Raw genomic sequence first — 17,385 nt, forward strand, 5'->3', positions numbered from 1 at the left:
TCTATTGTTTTTATTTATTTAAAAAATGAACTTACAATATCTGGAGTAGTGCACTCAGCCTGTTCTGCTTCTCAATAAGATCACAACTGATCTGCTAGCAACCTCAACCTAGCATTCCCATCTACCTTTCACCCCCTTGCCTATAAACCATGTCTGCCTTATGGATGTTCAAAGATACTGCTTCTTCTGCCCTTGAGGAAGAGAGTTCCAAAAATTCATAACTTAGTTTTTCTAAACAATACCAATTTTTTATGCAAGTACATGTATGCTAAAGATAGCGATAAGAATGATGCACAGCATCCACAGGAAGATTCCACCCTCACCATCTACCCTGCCACCCTCAATCCACCATCATATCCATTTGCACCATAAAGCTGCAAAACTGTATCAAACAAACAAGGTCCTCATTGTCCATTTCAAACAATAGGATCAGTAAATACCAACATCCCCTAGATTAAGCAGCACACAATACTTGTACTGAGCACAAACAATCCAGAATATATTTTAACAATTAAACAGTAGTTAGCGCCCCAGAAACAAAACAGACGCACTTTGAAGTTTGTAGATATCTGGTTAATTTCTTACCTCAGGGAAGCTGCCATCTTCCACCCTGCCTTCTTCTGGTTTTACAGGAGTAACTGTAACTAAAGGAGCTGTTTTAAAAAAAAAATTGTCTTACTGATTTTTTGTAATTGATTTTGATTTCACTATAAATTTCAATAAGCCACATAACTTATAGTTGACTAAATACATTTGGAAACGGAAAATAATGGACTAAAAGTTTTCACAAAGAATTCAACAACTTGCTGAGAATGGATTATCTTCAGGGTAGTGTTACTAAAGTTGTGAGCAGGACTTCAGTTTATTCAGATGATATAAAACTTTAGCATTTCTTTAACTCCACCATGGGCAATTCCAAGCCCAGCTGCAAGAGGAGGTGGTTTGGGCATGGGACCTGCATCCCATAAAAACCCAGTGCTACAGAAGCTCCAAGAACCTTATCCCTGGGAGAGGAAGGATCTTCGATGGGCTACACAGGACAGAGGACTCTAGTGAGCTGCTGCTGATGACCTATTCCCCAGTAGAGGTGATAGGCTTAAGAACCAGCAGCATTTCCTTAATTCATACAAGACTTTATATTGTACTATTCCATCACACAAAATTAATTTGATCCCTGAATAAAGTCACTCAGCACTCCCTCAGAGATAGCTTCCAATTTTTCAATCCTGTGTCATCGCTCTGTAAATTAGTCTTTCACCAAACCCTCAGTATATCCTCTTGTCACCTGTCCAATTGACAAGTGCAATGTTCTCATTTTCAGACACCCACTGTAAATTAACTGTCTTGTTTTCTCAACCTTATGATTCCCATTAGACTCTGGCATCTTATTTTTAAAATTTTCCTGTGCAGTTTAAAGTCACACCCAAGTCATTTCAATTCTGACCTTTGTAACCTGGTGCCCTTACACAGCCGTATTCCCCTCCACAACAGACTTTACCCAATGCCAGCCATTTCTAAAAAAAAAGAACTGTACGAGCCTGAAAGTAGAAATTAAAACAGAAAATGCTGGAAATACTCAGGTCAGGCAGCATCAGTACAGACAGAAACTGTTATTATTTAAGGTCAAAGGCCCTTCATCAGTTTTTTGTGTCTCTATCATCTCACTTTATCTACCATTGTCATCAGTCACTGGGCAATGGAAGCCTAGTACTACTTTTGGACCTAATGCCAAATTCCGATAACCAACAATTCCAGTTATTTTGTCGAATATTTTTGGCAGTTGTATTTTCCAGATTTTATTCATTTTCCTCCATCTACTTGTCTTCACTAATAACTTTACCAACCCCACTCATCCAGCTCCATCATTACTTTGTCGTTGAGTCTCTCCCTTTCCTATGATAACCAATTTCTCTATATCGTCTCCACATCTCCCACAGTTTTATCGGAGGAAGAAACCTTGCTTTATCTGAAAAGTTATTTTTTGGGATCAACACTAATTTTCTCCTCAAATGCTGCCTGAGTTGCTAAGCATTTAAACTATTTGCCTACAACTGCCTTAACTCCAGGCTCTTCCAATCCAACCATCTTCCTTTATGCCTCCATCACCCTTAATCTATCAGTGATGAACCTTTTCCTTATACCTCTGTGAAGACCCTTGGAATACTTTTGTGTTCATAAGTCTAATGCATGACATTTATTTAGTATTTTTAAATAAAACTTACAACTTTGGGGCTGAGAAATACCTTTCTAAGATTAGGAGATTTGAAAGGGACAAATTTATGGATTAGCAGTTCCCTTTCTCACCTTCACTCACTGATCCCTCCTTCCTGCATTTTCCAAAACACTTTCACCAAAAGGTTTACTCCATCTTTACTATCCTCAAGTTTTTCCCATATTCAGCCAGCACTTCTTTGATCACTACTAGAACGCTTTGCACTTCCTAACTATAAGTGTGCCCTGACACAATAGCAAATAATTTGCCTATTCCTTGTAAGTCTCACTAATAGATCTTTAATCTCAGCCACCAGAGCAGAGCATACCAGAAGCCCTCAACACTTCAATTCTGCTCAAGTTTAATTCCTCCTCATTGGCATAAAGATAAAGAGCCAAAAGTGAACATGGATATCACCACTGAACTAATACCATCACCAACACAAAAGATGAAAACTGATCAAATCAAACTTTCTGTTGCACCGAAAAACATAGTGGCTTACCAATAACAGAGTACATTGTTTTTAAACCATGGTGCTCTGTATTAAGTTTGGGCAAGTTTACAGAAACATTTAGTCCATTGAATGTTTTGGGGTCTTAAAAGACGACAAATAACATTGGCTACAAGAGGAAGATATAAAAAAAATCCAATTAATTTTTCCCATAAACACACGACATCTTATTGATTCTGGATTTTCACTTAGAACCAAAAAAAACTAGGTTACTTTAAATTAAAGTCAACAATAAATCCATCATTGAAATTAAGTAGTATCTTTTTTGACCATTGGACTCTTAACAGCTAAATAAGTATTCATTGAGATGCAGTCACTGGTTTAAAAAACAGAACAGAATCTGCACACAGCAAGATCTAAAACAAAATAAACTAAAAATATCAGAAAAAATAGTTTATCAAGAGGTGGCGGAGGGTTGGCAACACTTAATTACTTACTGTCCATCAGAGTACGTCCATCCACCTGTGAGACCCCACTTATCATCACACCCAAAAACTGAATCTCAAACTGCAACCTTTTGAATGAGAAGGGTGTACTACCAATACAGCCATTAATGACAATAACAAAAACATTATATTTATTAGCATCTCATACCTGTGAGTTCCTGAATCGTGACTTTATCCAAGACATTGAAGGATGTATCTAGCTTGAGAGGTTGACTGCAACGCTGGCATACAAAGCTCACCTGCATAGTAGAACTCGATGTCTTTGACCCCTCCATTTCTACAAAATGGGAAAACATGCAAAAAGATAACTGAGATACGAGGTGGCAAATGGTGGAAGCTAGATTAACAAATAAACCACTGGAGGGCTCAGTTGGTCGAGCAGCATCTGTGAGAGGAAAAGGATTAAAGGCCCTGGTGCAGGGTTTCGAGCTGAAACTTCTTCTCTCCCACAGATGCTGTTTGATCCACTGAGTTCTTCCAGATTGTTTGTTACACAGTAAAGCAATAGAATTAGGTTCATTACATTCATCCCTCACACAGCTCACGAGCAATTTGCCAGCATAAATTCTGTGACCAAATAACTTGGGTCAAAAAGTTCAATACAATTTATAAAAGCATACATCAAGACAAAGTATTCATCCATAAAACAGAAGGCAGCGGTGAAAGGCAAGCATATTTGGTAAACACTGGAGGGAATCAATACTAACTCAGTAACTGGATCAGGGTGAGAGGGAAGCAGGTACATTTACCATTCTTCAGAATCAAGATTACAGACCTGAGTTCTTAAGCGATACAAAATTAATACTATGTTAAAAATTAAAGTGTTATTATCATAGATACAATTTGTAAGTTATCGTATTTCTAATAGTATTCTTTTTGTTGGATACACTGTACAAGGTCAATTTATAAGTACATTAGTTAAAAGAACAAATTGATGCCAAGGTGAGACAATAGAAGGCACATAGAGATTTCAAGGTCATTTGAGTCATACTGAGTAGATGAAGGCTAGACAATTGTGAGAAAAGCAAACAGAGGTAAGTTAAACTGCAAAGAAAAACAGAGTAAAACTCCTAATGGGAACTGGAGCCAGAACAAAAGGGCAACCCGAAACCAACTACCTTCCATTTAGAGATTCCTAACCATTCTCTCCCTCAAAACACCATCACAACCATCCACATCAGCATCTCACTATGCAACTATTATGAATGTCTGATGTTCAATAAGGCTGGAGGAACTCAGCAGTACTTTGCTGATGTTCAGTAGTTCATGTTTTAAACAGATACTAACTCCCACACCCAGCCATGTCATTCTGGCTATTAAAAGTAGTTAGAGAGGAAACTACCTTGACTGATTTTTTTTTCCCCCCCAAGAAGTTAATGAGGGCCGACTACATAATAATCTCGTCTTCTTGTTTTAAAGCAGTATTTTGCTTAGGCTGGTATAAAATGCTTATGTAATCCAGAATTGGTTCAATGCAGGGAAAAATGCATTATGGTTGACTGAGATTTCTGTGATTGAAGAACGCTACCATGAGATTCAGTCCCTTTCTTTTGGCAATCTGTATTAATTATTTAGACTCAGAAGTTGAAGGATGGTAGTTTGCAAAAGTTATACAAACTAGCTGCACAGTTGACACCGAGTAGTAAAGATTTAGACAATGGAAAGATACAAATGTCTGGTCAACAACACACACAAAATGCTGGTGGAACACAGCAGGCCAGGCAGCATCTAGAAGGAGAAGTACTGTCGACATTTCGGGCCGAGACCCTTCGTCAGGACACATGTCTGGTCAGTGGGGCAGAAAAATGGCAAATAGAATCCAAAACAGAAAAGTCATGCATTTAGAATATGCATAATAAAGCAAGATAAATAGGATACTGAATGACAGGAAAAGAGGGACTTTAGATCGTCATAGGCAACAGACCACATTGAAAAGAACTGCACATGGCATTCTACCTGTAGTCCAACCAATGTTTTATAAAGTTGTACCAGTAACAACCACTGCCCCCCAGCTCTCATATTTTAAGCCCCAGATAATGAAGGCAAATATCACATTTCCCTTCATCACCAACCTGTCTACCACCGACAGAGGCCCCTTTGTTCTTCAAGGCCCTATAACTCATAGTGCTTAACCCTAGCTTTAATTACCCACAAAAAGGAATCTCTTTAGATTTGTCAGGATTAAATCCATCTGCCATGGCTCAGCCCAATTTACCAGCTGATCAATATCATTCCAGAACCTTCCTCACTATCTATCAGCTGCAGATTTATTAATCATAGTTTTTGCAGTCACAACGACAATATTAGCATATTAAAATAAACAGGGGTCCCAGCACCAATACTATGGATACACTCTTGGTCACTGACTCGCAAATGCAAAAGCCACTCTTCCCAGTAACCCTCCCATTAGCAAGACAATTTTAATTAGTCTACTTAAATTCCTTGGAACCCACAAGCTCTAACCCAGTGTACCAGCTCCCCTGGGGACCTTGCCATGTATGCAATCATCTTGTCTCATGCAAAAATACTGACAATTTCAGATGCTACCACCAATTTTCCTTCACAATTAAACCATTACCTTTTTTTCTACCTATTTTTTGCAGAGTACTCAATACTCCGACAGACCCTAACAATAACGGAGCATAGCAAATAAAACCATTACAGAATACGCAGAAAATGCCGAAGGACTCAGATCAGCGAGTATCAGTGGAAAGAGAAATAACCACAGTTTCAGGTCAGCAGTCTTTCAAAGATCACTGACCTAAAACTTTATTTAGTTTGTTTTACAGATGCAGGCCCATTCAAATTGTCGTCATGATTTGCATTTTTGAGGCGCGATCGCAACGCACCGCTTTACTGTATAATTGTAAAAAAATACACAGATGAATTAAAGGAAAATAGAAGCAAGACACGCTTCCCCACCCCCATCTCCACTGGCCAAGGATAACTTCCAGTATCAACAGGAAAAGAGACGTGCAGAAACAGAAACACACACACGCCTATCTAACCCACCCTCCGCCCCAGATAAATGTAAAACAACTGCTGACCGTTCGGCCCAAACCCATCCCACGATGTTGCCCCAGAAGAACAAACTTTACCACTGAACATTCGATTTCCGTCTCCGGACTTTCTATCTCCTTTCCTTCCCCCCCCCCCCAACCCCCCTCAGGGCGGAAGTGACAACTTTGATACTTTTTCCGCTGCATGAGGATGACCAATGGCGTAATAGTGTTTGTGACGTCAGCCGCCCGCGCCACCCGCGCCCGCCGGCAGAATCGCGAAGTTTGCAACATGTCGGGTCTCCTTAAGCTGGACAATGCGCTCAGGACCAAGGTAACGGCTTTAGGGCCCAAGATACTTGGCCCTTCCCCAGCACTGGCGACGTCCCGGGTACCGGCTGCTGGGCTGCCACCTGCAGGAGGCGAGTGGGGAGGGGTTACGCGGCCGCTGATGTGCCGTTGAGACCTCCCGCCTGGACCGGTACCACGCGTAACAGTTTTATTTTAAACGTTATTCTCGAGCGTTTGGTCGGCCAACGACCTGGCTGGCTCGACTTCCGCGAGCGAAAATTACAGCCCAGCCCGGTTCCCCTCCACCTACCTGGGTTACCATCAGAGAATGGCAGCGCCCTGCCCTTTAAACCATCCGACATGTGCAAGTAGCGATTGAGGCCTCTGATTTGCGTAATGAAATTGCTCTAAAATTATTGGCAAATCGTTTGTTGTACTTATCCCGGCCAATCTGCTTACCGTCACCTAGTTCTTAGAATTGAATGGGGCACTTAGTGATCCAAAATTGTCCTAAATGTACCGAAACCTCATTAGAATAGGACTTTACACATTTTCGCCCTTTCTCACTCGATCTCCCTACATACAGACTTCTTGAGACATTTCCTGTTCGTTACAAGTCATTCCCGTTTAACATATGTTAAATAATTTCTGTAAATATTGAGCTAAGCTTCCAGGCTCAAAGGAACTGTAGTTTTGACTTGTTGAGACAGTCATACAATGGTTCGAATACTAGTTGTTGGAAATACTGAGCAGGTCGGTTACCGTCTATTGAGAATGGAATAGCCTTGGGTGGACGATCACTAATCAGAACTGGAAATTTTAAAGATGTAAGGGAGTGGGGGAGGGGAGGAGGAAAAAGCTAAATCGGCGAATGGCAGTGAAGTCAGGAGTATTAATAGGCAGAAGGTGACAGTTCACCTTGAGTCAGGTACCTGCTCATATTTATTTGAAATGTTAATTGCTTGAGTTTCCACAAAATTTTCCCTCTATTGGAATACAAAGGTTGATGTATGTTTTAGCAAATGAATTGAGCACACTATTGCAATAATTGTTGGCTCTGTTGCTTACTGATTTGGATGATATTGACAGTGCTGTGTGCTGAATAGAATAAATAGTTAAGTCCATCATCCCTATTGGGGCATAGGTAAACACCAGAAACTCGCCAGAGGTTCTGTCCTGGTCCAGTCTTTCAAGTCCAGGTGCAGCCCATCTATACTCTTCTAGGCAAAAATCCTTCCTCTCCCAGGGATGAGGTCTTTGGAGCTTCCAGTGGTGTTTCTGGGAAGAGCTGCTCGCCCCAAGCCCAGCCCTCCTTTTGCAGTCAGGCTTGGGAAGGTCCATGGCAGAGTTAAAAAGAGTAAGTTAGGAATTGTTTGATACAAATGCTATAGGGAATATATGCAGGATAAATACAAAATGGTGCCTAATAAATCCTGTTGTAAATTCACTAGGGCTTGGAATAAATAGCTTAAATTGAAGGGATTGTGGCAAGTATTTTGATCTATTAATGGAGTTATATGAGACTCATGGGTATGCTCTGGTTGGGATGAACTGCCTATCCCTATAATTGTAAATTTCATAGCTTTAATTATAGTTAACTGCTATTAGAGTCCACTACATATTCCAGAGTAATTTAAGTTTAATCTAGATGATTGATATGGATTGAACGTCCTTTTTTCTATGTTCTGGCACTCTGACTTGCACACAGTATCACTTGCACCTATTTCCAAATGTAAGGGTTCAGTGACATCATAATATTTGTCAAGGTGCAGCATTATGATGGCATCTAGCATTACCCTCTCCATGACAACAAGCACAATCATGCAGTCAGGGTTTGTTTTCTGTGGAATTTCAGCAAAACAAAATCTTAACATGTGCAATAAGCCTACTTGTTTTCCTTTTAGAACATATAAATCTATAGCACATTACAGACCCTTTGGCCCACAGTGTTGTGCCAGCCATGTAACCTACTCTAGCAACTGCCTAGACAAATAAATCAAGTATAGAGAGATCTAAGGCTTCTTTTAGATCAATCACAAGCAGGTGCACCAAATGGCTAGGAAGACAAATGATATTTTATTGCAAGGGACTTGGAATTTAGAAACGGAAGCATTATTACAGTGTTAGACCACATCTGGAATACTTTGCAAAATTTTTAGTCCTTTACAAAGGATTTCTATGGGCCTATTTTCTGGAAGGATAGGGTTGACCTATTATGAGAGGCTAAAGAAATTGAATCTTATTCCTTGAGTTGAGAAGAATGTGGGATGATCTTATTGAAACACAAGATGCTAAGGGTACATGTTGAAATGCAGTTGGAGAGTTTTAAGTAAGGGGTCATATTTACAAGGTTAGGGGACAGTCATTTAAGACCAATATCATCTTACAGAGGATGGCGAATTTCTGAAATCCTCCACTCTGGTGGGTGGTGGAGGTAAAATAACTGGAGATATTTAAAGAGGACCAATCACGAACAAGAAAAAATATGCAGATACTGGAAATTCCGGTAATGCCACCCACCATTCCCCATTCCCATTTCCCTCTCTCACTTTATCTCCTTACCTGCCAGTTACCTCCCTCTGATGCTCCTCCCCCCCCCCCCCCCCCCCCATCCTTCCATGGTCTTCTACGCTCTTATCAGATTCCTAATTCTCCAGTCCTTTATCTCTTTCACCTCTCAACTTCTCGGCTCTTTACTCCACCCCTCCCCCTCTCCCCGTTTCACCTATCACCTACTACTTTGTATTTCTTCCTTCCCTCCTTGCCCCCCAACTTCTTTTCCTGACTTCTCATCCTTTTCTCCAGTCCTGATGAAGGATCATGGCCTGAAATGTCGACTGTTTACTCTTTTTCATAGATGCTGCCCAACCTGCTGAGCTCCTCCAGCATTTTGTTTGTGGATAGTTAAAGAGAAGCTAGATAAGTTTTTGAAAGCTCTAGCAATTGACTGTTTAAGGGAACTGGCACAATCGCAGGATACTGATAATGATACTGTGAGGTATTGATTGGTTGATAAGATGAGCAGAGCAAAGCCAAATGGATTTTTATCCAGATTGGTGCAAGATAAATGCACAAGAAATCTAGAGGGATTGAGAAAGAACTTTTATCAGCCAGCTGGTGGTCAAAATCTTGAATGTGCTGCCTCGTTGTGTGCTAGAGGCATGTTGAGATGTTCTCGACAAGCACTTGAATTACCAAGGAATGGGTGACAGACAGACAGGATAGTATTGACACAAATTTGATGGGCCACATGTGTTAAATGACTTGGCCTAGCTTTATGCTCTATGATCCCTGCCAACCAGGGGTGAGGCAAAAGTCCCTTGTGTCCTAAACCCTTGCATTTATAAAGTGCCGTGATTAATCCAAAGGAGACACATGAGTGCAGGTGCTGGAATCTGGAACAAAAATCAAACAGCTGAAGGAACTTAGCAGGTCAAGCATTCAAAGGGATGGTCAATGTTTCATGTTAAGACCCTGCATCAGGACAGAACTGTCATTACCCCAAATTATCCTTAATTTTTTGTTGATGCTTGCTTTAAGATTTTTTTTTAAAAAAAGCTTACTTTGTCAACACTGTTGTTACTAGCATCATTCTTTTGCTTTACAGTTAGTCTTTGTAATCAGACTAGTTTATAGTACATAAACTTATGCATGCTTAGTATCCTCAAGTAATGTAACAACTGTTTGATCAATTGTTGCTTTTCCAAAGAACTGATTGATAAAATGTTTCCATTTTCTTAGAAGTCATTTAGGCTTACTGTACAAAGAGCTCTCTCTTATTTTCATGTAGTCTCTTCCAGGTTCTAATGTGAGATTTGTAATATTTAGTGGTGGAGTAGTGACAACTCTTAGTTTTTAGTTTCTTGTGCTTTCAGGTTCATCCACTTGCAATGTTTGAATTTTGAACCGCCCTTCATTGTGGTCCTTTCTGAAAGGTATTGTCCTTCCCCAGCCAAGGGCCAAAACCAGCTTTTTCCCCGCTAGATCCAAAGGCAATTAATGCCAAATTGACAGAGCTTCAATGATCAATAGAAATCTATTTAAAGGTCTCCTGTTTGAAAAACTGAACAATACTTTGAAAATAATTATAAATTACAATTATTATAGAATTTTTTTTTTGTTCCTTGTTTAGGTTGATGCTTTTAGAGAACGAGTCACTGCTGAAGTAAGTAAACTTGTCAGCATTGTAAGCACAAATTGCAGAACTTTTTACTGAATTGTTTATATTCTCTTTATTCAACCAGCACCATTTACTCCCAAGTAAGGAGACGGCCATCTCCCAGATGTTAACTTTAAGCTTCCAAATAGGAATATGAATATAAATATGATATGCTCACTGGGTTTCTTTAATGCACATGAGCCAATTAAGCCAGCTGGTGATATAGTAGCATTCTCACCAGACTTCGAGGCGAATGGTCCTGGGATCAAATGTGGCCAGCTGCTTGCGCACGTTCCATCTATGCTTAGTTGAACATCGAGCTAGCAACTTGGTTTTATAAAAAAAACACAACAGACAAAAATGCTAAAGAAACAGCAATGTTGCAGCCCCAACAAGCGTGAGCCAATTGACAGTTATAATAAATATGAGGGTGATTCTGAAGCAAGATACTGCAGATGTTGGAAACCCAAAATAAAGAGTATAGTACTGGTAGTACTTAGCAGGTCCAGGAGCATCTGTGGGGAGAGAAATGAGACTTAATGCTTCACATCTCAGTTCTGGATGTTGAGAAGCCACTTTTAGAACAACATGAGCTATATGCCAGTGGAGAGTGGAAACTGAATGATTGTCATGTCAGCTATTGTTATGTGATGTTTTCAGAGAAGCTGCAGAGTAATATTAATGATTAATTGTATTGTAGCGGTGTGCTACACGCAGCGCTAAAATTACGACACAGAGTCGGTAACTGCAGTCGAAGGAAAAAACTTTATTCGAAATCTTCAGCCTCACTTTTAAGCCTCCCTCAACCTGCCCCCCATGGCGCAGAGGCTCCAAAGCTCTGTGCTTGCAAACCCCCGTAGGCTATCTAATTGTGAGTCGGTTGGGATGTGCCAGGAAATGGGTCGCCACATAACCCCCCCCCCAGAACCGGCGATACACCCCCCAATGTCCACAGTCTGGGCCAGAACCTGCTTGGGAGGTCGGCCTCTGCGCCGAGGTGCCGGAAACTCGGCCGGTTGCGCCAGGTCCACATGGGCCGGTTTGAGGCGGTCCACCGTGAAAACCTCCTCTTTCCCCCCAACATCCAGCACGAACGTGGACCCGTTGTTCCGGAGCACCATAAACGGCCCCTCGTATGGCCGCTGCAGCGGTGGCCGATGCCCGCCCCTTCGTACAAACACAAACTTACAGTTCTGTAGGTCTTTGGGTACGTAGGTCAGGTGCCGCCCATGCTGTGAAGTGGGTATGGGGGCCAGGTTACCGAGCTTCTCGCGTAGTCTGCCCAGGACTGCTGCGGGATCTTCCTCTTGCCCCCTTGGGGCTGGTAGGAACTCCCCGGGGACGACCAGGGGCGCGCCGTATACCAACTCGGCCGACGAGGCATGCAGGCCGTCCTTGGGCGCTGTGCGGATGCCGAGTAGGACCCAGGGAAGCTCGTCCGCCCAGTTGGCTCCTCGCAGGCGGGCCATGAGGGCCGACTTCAGGTGACGGTGGAAACGCTCCACTAGCCCGTTCGACTGTGGGTGGTAGGCAGTGGTGTGGTGCAGCTGAGTCCCCAAAAGGCTGGCCATAGCTGACCACAGGCTGGAGGTGAACTGGGCGCCTCTGTCAGAGGTAATGTGGGCTGGTACACCAAAGCGAGATATCCAGGTGGCGATCAGGGCTCGGGCGCAAGATTCGGAGGTGGTGTCGGTGAGCGGGACCGCCTCTGGCCATCTTGTGAACCGGTCCACGATAGTCAGGAGGTGCCGCGCTCCGCGCGACACTGGCAGGGGGCCCACGATATCCACATGAATGTGGTCGAAACGCCGGTGGGCAGGATGGAACTGCTGCGGTGGGGCTTTGGTGTGCCGCTGCACCTTGGCCGTCTGGCAGTGCATGCACGTTTTGGCCCATTCACTGACCTGTTTGCGGAGTCCGTGCCAAACGAACCTGCTGGAAACCATCCGGTTGTCCGGATGGAGGGACGCGCCAAGTTATGAATGGAGTCGAAAACGCGTCGCCGCCAGGCTGTCGGGACGACTGGATGGGGCTGGCCGGTGGCGACGTCACAGAGTAGGGTCCTCTCACCCGGGCCCACGGGGAGGTCCTGGAGCTGCAAACCGGAGACTGCGGTTCTGTAACTTGGAATCTCCTCATCCGCCTGCTGCGCCTCTGCCAGTGCCTCAAAGTCTACCCCTTGGGAAAGGGCATGAACGGTAGGGCAAGAGAGCGCATCTGCCACGACATTGTCCTTACCCGAGACGTGCCGGACATCCGTCGTGTATTCAGAGATGTAGGACAGGTGGCGTTGCTGGCGGGACGACCAGGGGTCGGACGCTTTCGTAAACGCAAAGGTAAGCGGTTTGTGGTCCGTGAACGCGGTGAAGGGCCGACCTTCTAGGAAGTACCTGAAATGCCGGATTGCCAGGTAGAGCGCCAACAGTTCCCGGTCGAAAGCACTGTATTTGAGCTCGGGTGGTCGCAGGTGTTTGCTGAAAAACGCCAGGGGTTGCCAGCGACCTGCGATGAGTTGCTCCAGCACCCCACCGACTGCCATGTTTGATGCATCCACTGTGAGGGCGGTAGGGGCGTCCATTCTGGGATGTACTAGCATTGCGGCGTTCGCCAAAGCTTCCTTCGTTTGAACGAAAGCGGCGGCGGACTCCTCGTCCCAGGTAATGTCCTTGCTCGGACCCGACATCAGGGCGAACAGGGGGCGCATGATCCGGGCAGCTGAAGGGAGGAAGCGGCGGTAGAAATTGACCATACCTACGAATTCCTGAAGGCCTTTGATCGTGGTGGGTCGGGGAAAGAAGCGGACCGCATCTACCTTAGCGGGCAGAGAGGTTGCCCCGTCTTTAGTAATCCTGTGGCCCAGGAAGTCAATGGTATCGTGTCCGAACTGGCATTTGGCGGGGTTGATTGTAAGACCGTACTCACTCAGTCGGGCGCAGAGTTGACGGAGGTGGGACAGATGCTCCTGACGACTGCTGCTGTCTATGAGGATGTCATCCAAATAGATGAACGCGAAGTCCAGGTCCCGTCCCACCGCGTCCATTAACCGCTGGAACGTCTGTGCGGCATTCTTCAGGCCGAACGGCATGCGGAAGAACTCGAAAAGGCCAAACGGGGTGATGAGAGCCGTTTTGGGGACGTCGTCAGGATGCATCGGGATTTGATGGTACCCTCAGACGAGGTCTACCTTGGAGAAGATCCGTGCGCCGTGCAGGTTTGCCGCAAAGTCCTGAATGTGCGGCACAGGGTAGCGGTCCGGTGTGGTAGCCTCGTTCAGCCTGCGGTAGTCGCCGCACGGTCTCCAGCCCCCCGTCGCTTTGGGCACCATGTGCAGGGGGGAGGCCCATGGGCTGTCGGACCGCCGGATGATCCCCAATTCCTCCATCCTCTGGAACTCCTCCTTCGCCAGTCGGAGCTTGTCCGGGGGAAGCCGCCGAGTGCGGGCGTGGAGGGGTAGTCCCTGGGTCGGGATGTGGTGCTGTACGCCGTGCCTGGGCATGGCTGCTGTGAACTGCGGTGCCAGAACCGATGGGAACTCCGCCAGGACCCTGGTGAAGTCGTTGTCGGACAGCGTGATGGAGCCGAGGTGAGGGGCTGGCAACTGGGCTGCACCCAGGGAGAACGTCTGAAAGGTCTCGGCGTGTACCAGTCTCTTCCTGGGCAGGTCGACCAGTAGGCTGTGAGCCCACAAAAAATCCGCACCCAGAAGCGGTTGGGCTACGGCGGCCAGTGTGAAGTCCCACGTGAACTGGCTGGAGCCGAACTGTAGCTGCACCTGACGGGTGCCATAGGTCCTTACTGTGCTGCCATTCACGGCCCTCGGGGGGACCCGGTGCCCTGCTGCGGGTGTCGTAACTCGTCGGAGGTAAAACGCTGATCTCAGCCCCAGTATCGACCAAAAACCGGCGTCCCGACCGTCTATCCCACACATACAGGAGGCTATCCCGATGGCCAGCCGCCGTAGCCATCAGCGGCGGCTGGCTCTGGCGTTTCCCGGGAACTGGCAGGGTGGGCGACAACGGCGGGCTTCTGCGCCCCACCGCTGGTGGTAGAAGCACCAGTGTTCATTGGGCCGGGGGTTGGCGGGCTCTGCGGCCGGGCCTGGACTGGTTTGCTGCCGGGAGCTTGGCTGGGAGATCTGTGCGATGGACGCCCCGCTCACCTTTTTGGCGTTCCACAGCAAGTCCGCCCGGGCTGCCACCTTCCGGGGGTCACTGAAATCCGCGTCGGACAGCAGCAGGCGTATGTCCTCGGGCAGCTGCTCCAGGAATGCCTGCTCAAACATGAGGCAGGGTGTGTGTCTGTCGGCGAGAGACAACATCTCATTCATTAAAGCCGATGGAGGTCTGTCGCCCAAGCCATCCAGGTGCAGAAAACGGGCAGCCCGCTCGCGCCGTGAGAGTCCGAAAGTCCTGAGGAGCAGGGCTTTGAATTCCGTGTACTTGCCGTCTGCCGGGGGCGACTGTACGAACTCCGCGACCTGGGCAGCTGTGTCCTGGTCGAGGGAGCTCACCACGTAGTAGTAGCGGGTGTCTTCTGAGGTGATCTGGCGAACGTGGAATTGGGCTTCGGCTTGCTGGAACCATAGGTTCGGGCGCTGTGTCCAGAAACCCGGCAGTTTCAACGAAACCGCATGAACAGAGGCGGCGTCGGTCATTTCTGGTCCAAAAATCGTTTGGACCGTCGGGGTCACCAATTGTAGCGGTGTGCTACAAGCAGCGCTAAAATTACGACACGGAGTCGGTAACTGCAGTCGAAGGAAAAAACTTTATTCGAAATCTTCAGCCTCACTTTTAAGCCTCCCTCAACCTGCCCCCCGTGGCGCAGAGGCTCCAAAGCTCTGTGCTCGCAAACCCCCGTAGGCTATCTAATTGTGAGTCGGTTCGGATGTGCCAGGAAATGGGTCGCCACAGTATAAAAGCTGGAAAGTCATATTGCAATTGTACAAACATTGCTTAGACCCCACTTACAGTATTGTGTACTGTTCTGGCTCCCACTCTCTAGGAAGGATGTGGTTACAGTAGAGAGAATGTAGAAGAGATTCACCGGAACGATGCCTGGAATAGAGGGTTCCCGTCACAGAGAGTAGATGAGCTGTATTTATTCTCACTAGAAAATGGGAGGCTCAGGGCTGGTGGGGGAGGGGATGGTGACCTTAGAAGTTTATAAAATTGAGCATAGATGGTATCATTGTCCTGAGGCGGGAGAGTCTATAACTAGAGTGCACAAGTTTAATGTGCTAAGTGAAAATTTAAAGGGAATCTGAGGTGTAACTTCCTCACACACATGGTAGTGAATGTCTGAAACAAGCTGCCAGAGAAGGTGGTGGAGGCAGATGTGATTAGAATGTTTAAAAGGTGGTTGAATAGGAAAGGCGTGAAGTGATACAGGCTTATTGCAGGCAAATGATATTGGTGTAGTTGCGCATCATAATCTACGTGATCAAAATAGCCTGAGACTGTGTTTCAGTGATTCTAGTCTATTGACTCAGTGCAGGTGGTGTGTAGTCCAAAATTACTTGCTGTCAAAGTGAAGGCTTTGTGGTTTTCCCCCAAATAAAAACTGGCGTGACAGAGTTCTTTGAAGGAAGAGACCTTGTCTTCTTAACATCTAGGTGCGAAGGGGTAAATTAAATATTTCCTTTAATATTATGGCCAAAAGTTTTGATTATATGGATGTACTTGATATTTGTACTGATATTCATTTAATTGCTAATATTTCTGTACTGTGAATTTTTTATTCTTATTTATAAAAATGCTGACCACCTCCATTCGAGGGTCCTGTTGTATCTAGTGAACTATATTAAATACTGAGCATCTGAGTATGTTGGCCTGTTAACAGTTACTGTAGTTAAGTGAATGAACTGAGCTGATTATTTTAATGCAAATCAGATTTTTGTTTAAGAAAATTGATTGGGTCTGCTATGAGTTAGAGGTGCATTGATCATGCAGTATTATATTTATGGAAACAGTATTCTTTTTCATATTATATTTTCTGGTAGCTTAGTGACAGTTCTTTATTTCTACAGCTGCTTGAGTTTTCTTATGCATTTTTTTCTTATTTATATTTTAAATGTGTACTTTAGGCAGAAGACTTAGTTGCAAGTTTCTTTCCAAAGAAGCTGTTGGAACTTGATTCCTTTCTCAAGGTATGATTCACAAATGTTTGTTGGATGTATGTAAATCTTTGATTTTAGGACAATACTTGAAAAGGGTTTAGATCAGTGTTGTAGATATCAATCTGTAATCCATGTTCATTCTGTGTAGCAATAAAAGGCTGGGTGCTTTATTACTTTGTGTGTCAACACTGTTTGTATGACAAATGTTTTAGATGTCTGCAATACAAGGCTCGCCTCTAATACTCATTGAACTGTAGACTGAAACTTTAGTGCTGTATTGTGAACATACTGCATTGTCAAAGGTGTCACTGTCAAATGAAGCCAGAGCTCCATCCTCTCACTCTCCTGGTTTGAAAAATCCCATAACACAATTTCACGGATTAGTAAGGGAATTACCTCCAGAACATTGCAGAGAAGATGTGTTTCAATCACTGCCACTTTTAAAGACATATTGTGCATTCATTATCACTTTGCCTCTTGTCATTCCAGTGTATGTATTGGCTGCTGAATTACACTTGTCACCTACTTCCTGGAAATGAAAGTGTGCTGTAGAAATCTGATTTCCTTTATTTCATGTCAGCTTTCTGTTAAATTAGTTTTGGTAATTAATGAAGACATTGTCTCTCTCCCCCCACCCACCCCCCCATTTTGT

General features: G+C 44.8%; 2 protein-coding genes across 6 annotated transcripts in view; one reads left to right on the forward strand and one right to left on the reverse strand.

The window, feature by feature from the left end:
* becn1 (beclin 1, autophagy related) overlaps positions 1 to 6,354 on the reverse strand; it is a 31,759-nt gene extending 25,405 nt beyond the window's left edge. For 4 of the 5 annotated variants that reach the window (XM_059956503.1, XM_059956500.1, XM_059956502.1 and 1 more), the window contains exons 1-3: positions 6,217 to 6,315; positions 3,318 to 3,446; positions 586 to 653 (exon numbers count right to left, since the gene is read on the reverse strand). In XM_059956503.1, coding sequence (XP_059812486.1) covers positions 586 to 653; positions 3,318 to 3,446; positions 6,217 to 6,277 — 258 coding nt within the window. In that variant the 5' untranslated portion in view covers positions 6,278 to 6,315. Of the gene's footprint in view, positions 1 to 585; positions 654 to 3,317; positions 3,447 to 6,216 lie in introns of all 5 variants that reach the window. The other variant, XM_059956499.1, reaches the window with a different exon arrangement.
* Positions 6,355 to 6,364: 10 nt separating this feature from the next.
* psme3 (proteasome activator subunit 3) overlaps positions 6,365 to 17,385 on the forward strand; it is a 35,611-nt gene continuing 24,590 nt past the window's right edge. The window contains exons 1-3 of the mRNA XM_059956504.1: positions 6,365 to 6,502; positions 10,592 to 10,624; positions 16,701 to 16,763. Coding sequence (XP_059812487.1) covers positions 6,374 to 6,502; positions 10,592 to 10,624; positions 16,701 to 16,763 — 225 coding nt within the window. The 5' untranslated portion in view covers positions 6,365 to 6,373. The remainder of the gene's footprint in view (positions 6,503 to 10,591; positions 10,625 to 16,700; positions 16,764 to 17,385) is intronic.

This window comes from Hypanus sabinus, chromosome X1 (assembly GCF_030144855.1).
Source record: "Hypanus sabinus isolate sHypSab1 chromosome X1, sHypSab1.hap1, whole genome shotgun sequence".
In the NCBI taxonomy this organism is placed as follows: Eukaryota; Metazoa; Chordata; class Chondrichthyes; order Myliobatiformes; family Dasyatidae; genus Hypanus; species Hypanus sabinus.